A 14,387-nucleotide genomic window follows, 5' to 3' on the forward strand; every position below is an offset into this window, starting at 1 on the left:
CTGGGGTGATAGTGCCTGCTATAGCCCTAGTGCTTGAAACCTTGGGTCGAGAAGATAAGCAACTTTGAAGTCAGCCTAGGCTGCATACTGAGACTGTATTTCAACACGAAATAAGCAACATAGGGAAAACCAAAACTCAGGTGAGATGGCTCAGTGAGGTCACACACTTAGTATGCAAGCACTTAGTGATGCAAATGTAATCCAGAACCCACAGCTGAGAGTACCCACTCCTGGAAGTTGTCCTCTGACATCCACACAGCTGTCATGGCACATGAATACTCATGCACTCAGAATAGTAGTAATTACAGTAAGTTTTAAAATCAGAAGCGTAGAATCAATAGGACTCCTAGAAAATAGAAAATGAGTTGGTAGATAGAATGCGAAGTGTCCCCTAACTTCTTGCACCTGTTACAAAATAATTAGGATAGCAAAACTAAAATTTATTAACAGTCTACAACAGAAGTAGGTGGAGCTAGTTTCCATAAATCCCAAGATAACAACTGATGTGAGCAAGCTATGAACAGCTACCAACCCCTATGATGTCACTGACTGTACAGGGCAAAATGGCAGGAAAGGCCCAGAGAGAGAGTAGAAAGCGAAGTGGGGTGATTTGGTGATCACAGGAGAGGTTTTCTGCGATCTTCACATTTCGTGCGATTGGTTTGCAGTCAGCTGTGAAGGACTGCAGTAGTTGGGCCTGTGACAGCCAGCTGTAACTCACTTTCTATTCAAAAGCCCCACACATGGAAAGAACTACTGGGGACAAAGTCCAAATTGAATAGGATTTGGATAATTTGATCAAAGAAGATAAGAGGTCTGAATTAATAGGGTAAATATGTAATACAGTAGGAGAATCTGAGCATATTAGATCAGATCTTTTAATACTTGGCAGAAACAGCAAAACAGAAAGTTCCGGTATAGAAGGGTGAAGTCATTACAAAGCCTACCCAAATTTTTAGAAAAAGCTAAACATTCAATCTCAGCATTTATCTGTGAGCTCCAGGCCAACCTGGGCTACAGGAGACCCTAGCTCTTTAAAAAAAAAAAAAAAAGTTCCTGCAAACAAATTTTAAATAAAAATGAACAGATCAAGACTGAATCACATGGAAACTTTGTTGAAAACTGAAAATAAGAATCAGAATACTGTCTTCACAAACAACAAATGCATGCCAGAAGACATACTCTTGAAATTATTACACTAGTAATACTAAAACACTAGCTTTAACTTGGACCAGTATTTCCTTAAGAAAGTAATGAAACTGGAGAAATGTTTTTAAATTGAAGCTAGAGATCTTTCTCTTGATCACTTGAGTCTGGAAGCCATTAGATAGAACAGAGCAAGCAAGGCCCGCTTTGGGGCAAGGAGACTAAGGAATGCTATGGTAGTCCACTGGACTTAACCCATGAGAAAGAGGGGCTTCCTGTCAGGGTAGGTCCTAGTTTGAGTAGTCAGCACAGTCAGGAAAGTCATAGACACTAAGTGGAACAGGTGCTTGGTTAGCACAAAAACATAATAAAGTGAGTGCACATGTAAGCCAGCTTTACCCATGGTTTTTATGAGTTAAGTACAAATACAAAATACTAAATGTAAATTCTTCAATGCTGGGTTAGAATTAGAAAATTTGGTATGACCTCAATTTTCCATTTCAGTAGATGCAAATACAGTTATATATCTAAACATCTTTATGTGTATGTATAAAAATTTATATGCATGACCCCTAACACCATTGAGGGTCTGGCCCAGTCACACCTCCATAGCAATGAGCATGCATATTCCCAAGCTTGCCTTCTGAGTATTATTCCACATTAAAAACCGAGGCTTTTTGGACAGATGTCTGGCTCCCAGGCTCAGGCAGGGAAAATACTATATTATTTTGTAATATGATACCCTGTGCCAAAAAGTAAAATATTCAAGCAATGATGGAAACATAATGAAAATAATAATAACTGTAATCCAGCATGGAACAAGACACAAAAATCAACAATTTCTGCTTCAAATTACTGATATAATACTAAGACTAACCTACTAAGTAAATTAGGAAATCATGAGTCCGTACTAATGTTAATTGATTGAAAGCTTGATAGACTAGTGAGATGACTGATCAGGTAAAGGCACTGTGACCAAACCTAATGACCTAAATTCAGTCCCAGATTCACACAGTAGAAAGAGAACCAATACCCTGGTTGTTTTGTGGAAACTTGGGTCCACGCAGGATTTATAGAATATGCACACCTTCCCCTAACGCATTAAATAAATAATTAGTTTTTATTTTTAATTTAAAGAATTAAGAGATAACTATAGCTTCAATAATTCACTTGAAATGGGGGAAGTAACCCATCGGTTAGCCCTCTTCAAGTTATCAAAGACAATAACATCATCAAACTTAGTATCAAGACAGATGAAAGTTTAGGTAGGCTACATGGGGCCATCGTAGCATCCCTTCTATGATTTTACTGCCGTAGTTATTTAGCCTCAGTCTGTGTGAACACATCAGGAAAACTAGAAGATACTTCCAGATTAAAAAAATAATAAGATACTGTTCTGGTCAGAGCTTTGACCAGGTTCTCAGTACCAGGGGATTTAATGTTTTTAACATTGTGGTATGGTTTAAAATAGCTATCTTCAAAATGTTTTTAATATTTTTTAATAAATATTATTTCTGATTGTCTTTTTTGGGCATTTTGATAATTTAGAAATTATAGTTAACTTTAGTTCTTCCATTGGCTGATTTGGATATATTTTTATTATTACTAATACTACATAAGTTTTATATTTAAGAGTAAGATTAGTTAGTTTTTCCCAAGGAAAAGATTTCAGCAGTCAGAGCATCAGGCATTAATTACTATAGATTTCTCTTTTTAATTGAAAGCTGGAATAAGTCCTGGTTTTAAATTTTACATCCAAATTAAAAGATAATGTAAAATTACTAGTGTTATTTGATTCATGAAGTTGTCTTCAGCGGATTATGTGTGATTTGAACGGAGACATCCTCTACTTTCTAGTAGTACAGTTAGAAGCTTATTACTTTTGAAACTTCTAGCCTACTTAGTTGATTTTAAAACACTTTATATAGTTCACAGTTTATCTTTAAAAAACTTGTTTTTAGGAATATTCAGTTTATTTTTTTTTTCCCCATCAGAGTACAGTCGTTTTGAAGCTAAAATACATGACTTACGGGAGCAGATGATGAACAGTAGCATTAGTTCAGGGTCGGGTTCTCTTCGAACTAGCCAGAAGCGGTCCCTCTATGTCAGGTAAGTTTTACTTGTAATTGTGACATCACTTAAATGTTTACGGATGTAGATTCTTTTAGGTTTTTCACTGAGTGAATTGGATTTACTATAGAAAAATTCAGTGCAAATCAAAAAAACAAAAACATTTTCATGGGTGCTTTTCTGGCATTGTATCTTTTGAGAGTTAGACTATTATAATTTTAATAATATAAATTATGTGACTCTGAATTAATAATGGTATAAAGAAAAACAATATGGACAAAAGAAAATTTAGATTGATACAGTAGTGACTATATAAGCTTGATTAGATTAGATTTGCCTGTATGTACTCCTATACACACAATAACAAAATAAAAAAGTAATACTGTAAAAGACTATAAAGTGTTGAGTAGCATGGAAAGATTTTTACCTTAATTTTCGGTTTTCAGATTGGGATAAAAGAATAACTGTTTAGTATTTCACTCTGATTGCCACAATTCTCTTTGGTTCTCTTTGCTTGCTGGCTGGCAGTGCTGGGAATCACAATATTTTCCCCCCCAGTGTTAAGAATCAAACTCAAGGCCTTGTTAATGCTGGGAAAGTACACGTCAGTACAGCCTTTTCCTCTACTTTTAAGAGAGCTTATTTGGACTTAAGAATTAAGTTTAAATATTGTATGTTAATTAGTTAAATGGTGATAAATAATATTTCCTTTATAACAAACTTTAAAAGCCTTAACATTTTGTAGTTGTCAGATTAAATTAATAAAGTATTTTTAAAATAACTTGGCACTCTGCCCTTAATTTTCATTGATAATGACTTTTAAACTAGTGATTATTCTACATTTGCAAACAAATGGAAGAAGTAGGGTGCTGGAGAGATGGCTCAGAGGTTAAGAGCACTGTCCACTATTCCAGAGGTCCCAGCAATCACATGGTGGCTTACAAATGGAAGAAGTAATTAGCTGGTCGTGTAGTCAACATAGCCTTATATGCCTACACATTGGGAGTTTGTTTTTCTAAATATCTAGTCAAAGTAGACAGTAAATAATGTTTACATTTTTTAGAATAGTTATATAATGTCATTTTAAGAATTCAATACAGTTTGTTATTGTATTATAGGAAAAAAAACAAAATTGGGGATGCTGAATTTTTTATTTTATATTATTCATTGTGAGATGGAGTGTCAGTATATTGCCAAAGCTCACCCCAGCACTTCTGGACTCAAGCAGTCCTCCTGACTCAATTTCATGAGTAGCTGAGAGTACAGGTGTAGCCCAGTATACCAGAGGTTTTTTTTAATTTATCTTATACACTTTACCAAATCTGATCAATCCTCAGAAGAATTCCACAATGTGTCATTATTAGCCCCATTTAATAGGAAAGAAAAAGCAAAAGGAAAGCAAAAACTGCCAAAGTAAAACAAAGTACAGCAAAACCCTAGGAAGTGTTGGAACAAGGACTAAAACCACCGTTCTAAAGCATCTGTGTCACCATCCAGTAGAAAGTGTTAATGAATCATGCTTTAATTTCCTAGACGTCACAGTAAGAAAACATTAATAATGATAAAGAAGCTAGACGCCCCAACACTTAGAAGGCTGAGTCAAGACCAGTACTGAGTTTTGAGCCCAGCTGGGCTAGACAGCAATTCCCTGTATCAGATAAAGAAGTGAGTGTGCAGTCTACCCTAAAACAGTGGAAGCAATAAATGATACATTTAGACTGCTTCTGTTACAGAGTGATTTCTTTTTTGTCTTAAGATCAAGCCTAACATTTTTATATTATACTAATAATTTCTATGTACAAAGTATATGTATTCTGGAATCCCGTGTGATTTTTAAATTGATTAATAACCACTATAACAAAGTGCTATGAACTTTTTTCTTCTGAGTCTAGAGCCCTTTTTGATTACGACAAGACTAAAGATAGCGGCCTTCCCAGTCAAGGATTAAACTTCAAATTTGGAGATATCCTCCATGTTATCAATGCTTCTGATGATGAATGGTGGCAAGCCAGACAGGTTACACCAGATGGGGAAAGCGATGAAGTGGGAGTAATTCCTAGTAAACGCAGGTAAATGTTTCTTCTTACTGCTTGAAAGTAGGGTATTAATAAGTAATTGTTTTTCCTGACATGTCTTTTACTGTGCTGTGTGGACACATTATGCTTAGTGAAGGAAGCCAGATACAAAAGATCAGGAGCTGAATTTTACTATGAAATGTAAAATAGACTGAAGGTTACGAAAGTGTGGGTAGAAGAAGGATGGAAGGATGTTGGTCAAGAGATAACATAGTTTCAGTTATAAAAGAATAAACTCCAGAAGGCTACTGTGCGGTAGGATAAGCAGGTAACAAGACTGAGCTGTGTACTTCAAATTTACTAAGAAAGTTGAGCCAACTTTCACAACCAAAAGAATATTTTAAAAGTATCTGTGTGAGATGTTATTGAGGTATGTTAGTAGCATGATTTAGAGCAATTGTTTTACTTATGCTTATCAAAAATATGTGTAACAAATCAAATTATAGTGTGGGTGTGTTTGTGTGGGGGCAGTCAGAGGGCAACCTTGAACGTCAGTCCTTGTCTTCTACTTTTTTTTTTCCTACTTGGTCTGCAACAGGATCTCTTGTTCACCACTGCTTACACCAGGCTGGCTAGTCCTGTGAGCTTTCAGAAATCCTCCCATCTCCCCATCCATCAGTGGAGGAGCACTGCAGGGCTTGCAAACATATACTACCATTTCTTATTTTAAGTTGATTCTGAGAATCTAAACTGTGCATTAAACAGTTACTCAGTGAGCCATCTCCCCAGTCTTGTTTTTTGAGGCATACTGTGGCTTGTGTATCACAGACTGACCCTGAATTCTCAATACTTCTTAGTGCCAGGATTGCAGATATGCATTACTATACTTAAAACATACACAATTTAAAACCCTTTGAACCTCAAAATTAATGAATTAATAAGTTAAGAAAGCTGAATGATGAATAAATCTTTCCCTGAATAGTGATCTTATTCTTTGTTTTCCATGATGTGATTCATAACTATTTAATATTACCACATTTAAATGTAACCAGTAGAGGTCCTAGTGAGCACACACTTTCAATCCTGACACTCAGGAGGCAGAGGCAAGCAGATCTCTGTGAGTTCTAGGACAGTCAAGGCTAAATAGTGAGACTCTATATCAAATAAAAAAGTAACCAATATTAGAAAATGCACTGTCACCAAATTACCCATGATGGGACGGAGAGATTGTTTAGCAGTTAACAGCACTGATTACTCTTCTAGAGGACAACGTTTGATTACCCAGCATGCGTGAGGCCTGGCTTCAATCCCTAGTACCGCAAAAGAAAAAGAAAGTAGAAAGGAAGAAAAGAAAATCTTGGGCTAGAGAAATGGCTCAGCGGTTAAGAGCACTAGTTGTTCTTCTAGAGGACCTGGGTTCAATTCCTAGCAACCACATGGTGGCTCACAACCGTCTACAATAAGATCAGTTGCCGTCTTCTGACATGCAGGGAGAACAGTGTACACATAATAAATAAATCCTTAAAAAAAAAAGAGAGAGAGAGAGAATCTTGCAGGATGCTTCATGACTTTTTTTTATTTTGGTTATCTAGACTTACTTCAAGATAGCCAGCAAATGTGGTATTAATGCTTATTAAAGTTAGTTCATTTAACATCAAGTTTATTGATGAGTTGGATTTATACATCTTTCAACTGAAAAATACACCAAATGATATCTCTTTCTCTTATATAGCACAAACAGGTAGTAATACTTTATTTTACTTGCAGTACTAAGGATTAAGTCCCCAGGGCTTTGTGAGTGCTGTACAAGCGTTCCACCCCTGGACTACACCGTAAGCCCAAGAGCAATATTATAAAAGTATTGCCAAGATTTGTAATTAGTGATCAGGGGGTTATAACTGTTGTTAGCTAGATCCATCTGTTGTATAATCGTGTTTGATAGAAAATCTTATTTTAGGAGTGCAGGCTTTGGCATTCTTCTTTCCTAGGTTATAATATAGTGTGCTTCAATTCTTCTATGCCATCTTGATTCAGTAGAAACCTCACATTTTAAATATCAAAGTTGCAGTTCCTAAAAATTGTCATGTCATTTGGAGCCTCATACTCTGCCAAGGCTTTCTTTACATGTACTCTCAACCAGTGAGAAACATGCCGACTCAGAAGGAAAGAAAGAACAGAGAAGTTATACCTTGTGGTGGCTACCCATCCCCTGAGTCATAGTGTAGAATATTATGTTTTTACCATAAAATACAGTAGGAAGACACAACAAATTTGCCATTTTATTTTATTTAAGATAAGGTAGTTCTGTTTTACACACTTTGGTGGAGAAGCTTCCACTGAACATTCTTTCCTGTGGAAAGAATTGTTTTATGCCAAAGGAACAGTCTTTAAGATCTTCATTGTTACGCTGCAGTCTTGGTGAGCCATGATAGCAGCTGTTCCACATGCACACTGAAAAGCGTGGTGCTCAGAGGGAGTCTTACGGAGTCTTGAAGGTAGCACTTGGGATCATCAAATGAAATCTAGGCTAATGCCCAGCCTTTTCTGCATATTAAAGAGAGACACAGCAACCTTCCACAGTGTCCTTGTCAGCTGTGGACACAGTTCACAACTGCTGGATTCTTGCATGTACAAACATGAGCCTCCATGGCCAGTATAGATATAACTAGGTTCAGAATTCAACATTTTTAAAAGCCCTCCTGGCCTCTCTTCACCTGTTCCCAAAGTATACCCTTTACCCTCAAAGACATAAGGAAGGTTACCTTCCAAAATACTTTTTTTTTTTTACTTTTTTAAAATTTTCTTTTATTTATCATTTATACAGCATTCTGCCTGCTTGTGTACCAGCACACCAGATCTCACTGTAGATGGTTATGAAGCCACCATATGGTTGCTGGGAATTGAACTCAGGACCCTTTAGGAAGAACAGCCAGTATTCTTAACTTCTGAGCTATCTCTCCAGCCCCCAAAATACTTTCCAACTCTAACTTTTAGACTATATTATATCTTTATAGAGAATTGGAATTAAGCTTAATTTTTTCCACATTTTTTCACATTTCAGAGCTACAGAACGATACAAAAAATTTCAATAATAATACAATATACATCTGAATTGTTAAGTTTTGCTACATTTTTCTCCCTCAAGCTTAATTATTTTCATCATATGTGTTCTATGCTAAGCTAATATTTGAAAAAGAAGGAATCCTGGAAAATGACTGAAGTCAAAAATGCTATCGGACTGTTTTCATTATAGTTATGGTATTGAGTGCATATATGTGTTTACTTGTTATACTGTGGTTTGGTACTTCATAAGAGGTTTCTTACTTCATAGTAAAATAGTGGTCATTTATCCGCAAGTCTAAGGAATTTTAGAATAAGTGATGTCAAGCAAGGCTCTCAATTGTAGTGGACTTACTTAAATAATGTTCTAAGGACTAGTAAGATGGCTTGGTCTGTAAAGTATTGCACCAGCATGAGGGCCCAAGTTTAATCCTAACACCCACATAAAATGTCAGGTGCAGGACAGTGCATGCCAGAAATTACAGCACTGTGGGAGGCAGAGACAGGAGAATCTCTGGAGTGTGCTTAGCAAAATTGGTGAACTACAGATTCAGTGAGAAACCCTGCCTCAAAAAAGTAGGTAGGGACCTGAAAAGATGGCTCAGTAGTTAAGAGAATATATTGTCGCTTGCAGAGAACCTGCAACATCCAAGTCATGTATACTTATGATTTAAGTTTCCAAAGGATCCAATTCTTCTATCCTTCCTCAATCCCTAAACACTTGTTTATTCTCTCACACAGGCAGGCAGACATGCATGCATGCATATATAATTAAATATATTTCTAATGGTAGAGAACAAATAAGGAAGACACCTAACATTGATTTTTAATGTCCATGCATGCATACTCAGAAACATGTACAGGCAGAATTTTTAAGAAAAAAATGTAGACCCATAAATTCCAACTACTCAGAAGGCTTAGACAAGGTTTTGAATCAAGGTTTTCACATCAAGCTTGAACAAATAGTGAAGCTCCAACTTAAAAACAGAAGAAATAATTCTAGAAATCAGGACTCAGTGCTGAAAGTTTGTCTAATATGTATAAGGCGTAGGATTGAGTCTCCAGCACAAAGTCAGTAACCTTCTGTACTTTGACAGAGTTGAGAAGAAAGAGCGAGCCCGATTAAAAACGGTCAAATTCAACTCTAAAACAAGAGGAGATAAAGGGGTGAGTATATGAAATCTCTTATAGCTGGAAATCTTAACACAACAGATCATTCCATAAGTTTTCTTTTGTCTCTGTTGTTGAAATAAGACTCAGCATAAGAATCTACAAGCAGCTCTTGCCACAGAGTAGACTAGTAGTCCCTTAATATAGCTACCTGATCTCAGACCTTTTCAAATTATGACCTTTGACAGGTTCTTAGTAAGTTCTGGTCAGTATTCTTTTTATAAATGATAGGATTCAGCTTTCCTTCGGTTGTTTGGTAGACTTTTAGTTGAGTTGATGATGCATACTTATAATAGAGAGAAGCAGAGGCAGCAGACATGCTTGTGTTGGAAGTGCTAGGGCACAGCTAGTTTAATGATTATTCTATCTCAACTCCCAGTAAGTACTGTTTCCTGCGGGCCATGGTGGCACACACCTTCAGTCCCAGCAGTCGGGAGACAGTCACAGTGTAAGTTTACACGTTGTCATAGGTGAGGTCACCTTCACCCTTTAATTACTTTCCTACTAGAATCTATGTTTTTGATGTTAGGATCAACATGAAGCTATATTTGGAGGAAATAAAGTCACAGAAGTTATATAGATGGTGGGAAGGTATATCAAATTTTTTGTATAATTTAGATGTTTATTTTTCGTTTACTTTAAATTTGTTTGAGTAAAAATATAAGATGTTGGTAGATGAGAAAGATAGTACAGGTTTGAGTTATATATGTGTATGATAACTAATTACCCATAACCTGCAGTGAAATGTTCTTACGTGAGCCTGAGAATTTTACACATGCTGTCTTGAAATACTTTTCGTAATGTTTGCATCTTCATTTTTTCTTAATCTGAAGCAAGTTTTTATAAGCTTTTTTGTTATACTTGAAATAAATATAAATGCTAAGTCAGCAAATTATGCTCTGTACAAAACCATCACTATACATCAGATCTTGCTAAGCACATGGTACTTAAAGCTTTAATATTTTAAAGAAATTAAGTCTGAATAACTTACATAATTCAATTTTTTAAAGTGATAAATTTCTGTAAAATTAACGTATATAATTCAGACAGAAGCAGAATTACATCTTGTAACCTGAAGTGATTTTTAAGTTATGAATAATTTTAATTGGAAGAAAAATTCCAAGTAAATACTCAGGATATGAAATAACTCTTTTCTGTACTTGTTTTATGAATGTATTTAAAAATAAGTCAGTACAGCATACCATCAAGGAATTGAAAAAGAGGTTGCATGTTTTAACCTTCCTTTCATTCTGTAAGAAGTTAACTTAATTAACGACGTTTAAATCTTAGGCTTGTTTTTTGACTGTAACCAACTTTGTACACAGTCACTGTGTTCTAACACAGCACCAGAAGTATGCATGGTACTGAGTGGGGTGAAAAATACGCTTGCCATTGATGCAGAACTGCATTTCCTTATGGAATTTTTTCTCCTCCTCCTTCCCTTTCCTTACATGATGATATGCAAACTCTTTCATTACAGACCTTTAACATTTCAGTTTCTCGTTAACATTTTTAGCACTTATTTGTCTATTTTTAAAATGCTACACTTGGAAATTATATATCTAGGTATTTAATATATATATCATAAATTTGTGGCATTTTATCATTTCTTATTTTTATTGCACTCTTACAACATGACGTTAATGGTATTAAAAATTAAAGATAATAATTTTTATTGAAAATACAGAAAAACTGTATGTCTTCAGTTTTGTATTTTCAGTATACTTTTTACTTGCTTATGCTACTTTTATTTGCACTTTTAATAAATCCTTCACCTGAGTGATATTAAATTAGTGTAATTAATAAATTTCTTAACTAACATATCTCTCTGTCCTGTACTACACTGTCCTTGCGATTTCTCATTTTGGCTAACTGCAAAGATAACAAAAATCAAAACATTTTAAACTACATGTTTGTTTTGGTTGTGTGCTAGGAAACTGACTCTGACCACTGTACATGCAGTAAACAGGGTAAATAACCTTTTTTTAATCAGTTTTATCAGAAACCACAAACTCTAGCCAGTTATTCTCATGCAAGAAAAGATTACCTTTTTTTCTGCTAAAATTTAAATTTCTTCCTTTCTAAAATTTAGACTCAAGCAAGTATTTGTAATCACATGATGCTACTTGATGGTTTATAAAATAGCTGCCAAACCAGAGTTCCCGCAGTCCTACGCCTCAGCAGGAGCAGTTTTAGCTTCTGCTTAAGAGTTCTCTTTTTTTATAGTTCCTTAGAACCTTTCCATTCTAAGGTATTTTGTGTGGTTTATGAATTTACTCATCTAACGTGACTTAAAATGATTCCTTAACTGCTCACACCACATGCTTTGAAATAAGGATTTGCAGTGCAGATTGGCGCTAGTGTGCTTCCAGCGATGTGCAGTAATGGCGCCACTTACCCTGAAAAGTGCATCTCAGGGCTCTAGTGGGCACCTGAAGCCATGCATGGGACAAAATCCATCTATAACAAACACAATTTATAAATTAGGCACAATATGAGACGAATAATAGCAGTATAATGTAATTGAATTGCCATAATTGCTACTCTTGTGCTTTGGTACATATAGTAAAATGAAATTTACTTGAACAATAACACATTGATACTAAGACAGTCAACCTGATAAAGATGGCTACTAAATCACTCATGAGTCAATAGGGAATACAGAGTAGATGCACGGGTGGAATGATAATTCATAACCTGGGCAGGCTGGAGCGGGGAAGCATAAGATTTCATCATGATACTCATATCCAGATGCAGTTTTAAAATTTGGCAGTTGTTCATTTCTGAAGTAGTCCTCTTAATATTTTCAAACCAAGTTGACCACAGGTTACTGAAGCCCTAGGAAGTAAATTGTAGCTAGGAAAGGGCTGATGTAGCATCTTCTGACACAGTTCAACTTAAAAAATCAAAACAAATTTTTATCTTTGGGGCTAGTGGTGTGACTTAGTTGTGAAGCACTTGTCTGCCATGTATAAGGGTTTGGAAAATCCCTAGCATTGTCCCCCCAAAAAAAATATTGTCCCTACTCCACACACTTTGTTTTATTGTCACTGGTAGTGAAGGTCATTTCCACTAAGAAGACCCATAACAGAAGAATTGCACAGAGAGCTCTTCCTTTTTAATAAATGTTATCAACCTTCATGCTTCACAATCTCAAATCAGTGACTGCACAAATACTCTTTCCAATTTTATGTCATAGAGTTCAGCACTTAACTTACCTTTTTATTTTGCAAAAGAAATGTTTTTAAATAGGAACGTCCTCATAATTATGTATGTTTGCTTTGTTAATAGTGGCTTTTATGGTAGTTCATCATAGCCACAAATAAATGCATGAAAAAAAGTTTAATTAGGACAAAGAAAAATCAAGATTGCTACTTAATTTACAAAAGATAATTGAGCAGCAATGCAACATTAAAAATAACATAGTATCACATATCTAATACTTTACCTGGGAATTTTCCTAGAAAACTACATATTCATATAAATTATTAGCTTGGTTTATACTATAATAGTAATCTGATTAACTCTCTAACCTTTTTGTCAAGTAGCATTTATTCTTTTAAGGTAAAACTGAATGTGCTCTAAAATTTTAATATTTGCCATTTACAAAATAATAGAATTACAGGACCTTATACAAAATTAGAAGTTCATTTTTCATGTGATCCGTATAAAACTCATGCAGACTGCACATTGTGGTCACAGGAGTCAGCTTCCATAGCTGCTAGGCCGGGCCTTTGTGCACACAAAAGTAGACACCCTTTGTTTTGCCCCTCCTTCTCTTCTTCAGCAGTCATTCAATGACAAGCGTAAAAAGAACCTCTTTTCCCGAAAATTCCCCTTCTACAAGAACAAGGACCAGAGTGAGCAGGAAACAAGTGATGCTGACCGTAAGTATGTGGATCCATTGGTCAACTGAAAATAGAATGTAGAGGGACCTACTGCCCTGCAGTTGGTTGTTACCATGGAGACAGTTTCAAGAGCTGCAACAGGTTACTGAATGTCTTAACCAGGGGAAACTTAATACACACAAATTAATTTGTATGCCTGTCTTAATGTTTCTTGCACCTAGGAATTCTTGAACAGTATCTTAAGCTATCTATTCATAACATATAAAAAATATAATTCTCTGAAGTAAGGGATCATATAAAAAGCACTTAACATTTACACATTCAAAGAGTATTTCTGAGGAAAAAATGCAGATACCTGATTTGTAGATATAGTACTGCCAGTTTCTAATGTAAATTTTACTTATAAAATATCAAAATGGCCTGAAAATTTGTTTTTCTATTCTAATCAGCCTCTAAAGTCCAGTTTTCTTTCTTTTTTTTTCTTTTCTTTTCTTGGGGGGTGCTGGGGTAGGTAACATTTAGTTGGTAGCTCATTGTAAACTTTGAAAACCCTACAACCATGCTTTGTAAGATATGTGTACCTGTAATGGTCTTGGAACTGTCTCTTATTGTAGCACCAATCCTGTACGTCACTGACAACTCTTTTCTTTGATTGTCTTTTTACTGCTTGCTCTCTGGGGACTACTCTCTACAGGAGATCCCTGACGACATGGGATCAAAAGGCCTGAGTAAGTCATCAAATACTCCCAAGTTGTTTTTAGCCTCCTACCTTATTCGGGTGCATTTTGAGATTCACAGTAGTGCCTTTCTGGCAGGAGGAGGTGTGTGCTTTCGGTGGCTGTTAGATTTTCCATGTTTGTGACATCCTTGGGCTTTTTTACTTCTATGAAAACAATTTTTGTTTTCTTGTGTTCCCTCTGTAACATGTCACTTGAAAAACTCAGTTACATTTTGAATTTCATAATTTTTCTGGTAGTTACTTTTGCTACAAAATTTTTTTAACTGTAGGCTTTTTAACTTTTTTTTAAAATAATGCCACTTGCCTATATTAATAGAGTATAGACATGTACACCTTTTG

General features: G+C 35.5%; 1 protein-coding gene across 16 annotated transcripts in view; it reads left to right on the forward strand.

Moving 5' to 3' along the window:
- The window catches only part of Dlg1 (discs large MAGUK scaffold protein 1), a 187,041-nt gene that overhangs the window by 146,727 nt on the left and 25,927 nt on the right, over window positions 1-14,387 (forward strand). For 8 of the 16 annotated variants that reach the window (XM_055624809.1, XM_055624811.1, XM_055624815.1 and 5 more), the window contains 4 exons: window positions 3,141-3,255; window positions 5,109-5,285; window positions 9,389-9,458; window positions 14,004-14,037. In XM_055624809.1, coding sequence (XP_055480784.1) covers window positions 3,141-3,255; window positions 5,109-5,285; window positions 9,389-9,458; window positions 14,004-14,037 — 396 coding nt within the window. Of the gene's footprint in view, window positions 1-3,140; window positions 3,256-5,108; window positions 5,286-9,388; window positions 9,459-13,248; window positions 13,349-14,003; window positions 14,038-14,387 lie in introns of all 16 variants that reach the window. The other 8 variants (XM_055624814.1, XM_055624817.1, XM_055624807.1 and 5 more) reach the window with 2 other exon arrangements.

Source organism: Psammomys obesus, unplaced genomic scaffold (genome assembly GCF_907164565.1).
Source record: "Psammomys obesus unplaced genomic scaffold, mPsaObe1.curated_primary_1811, whole genome shotgun sequence".
NCBI lineage: Eukaryota > Metazoa > Chordata > Mammalia > Rodentia > Muridae > Psammomys > Psammomys obesus.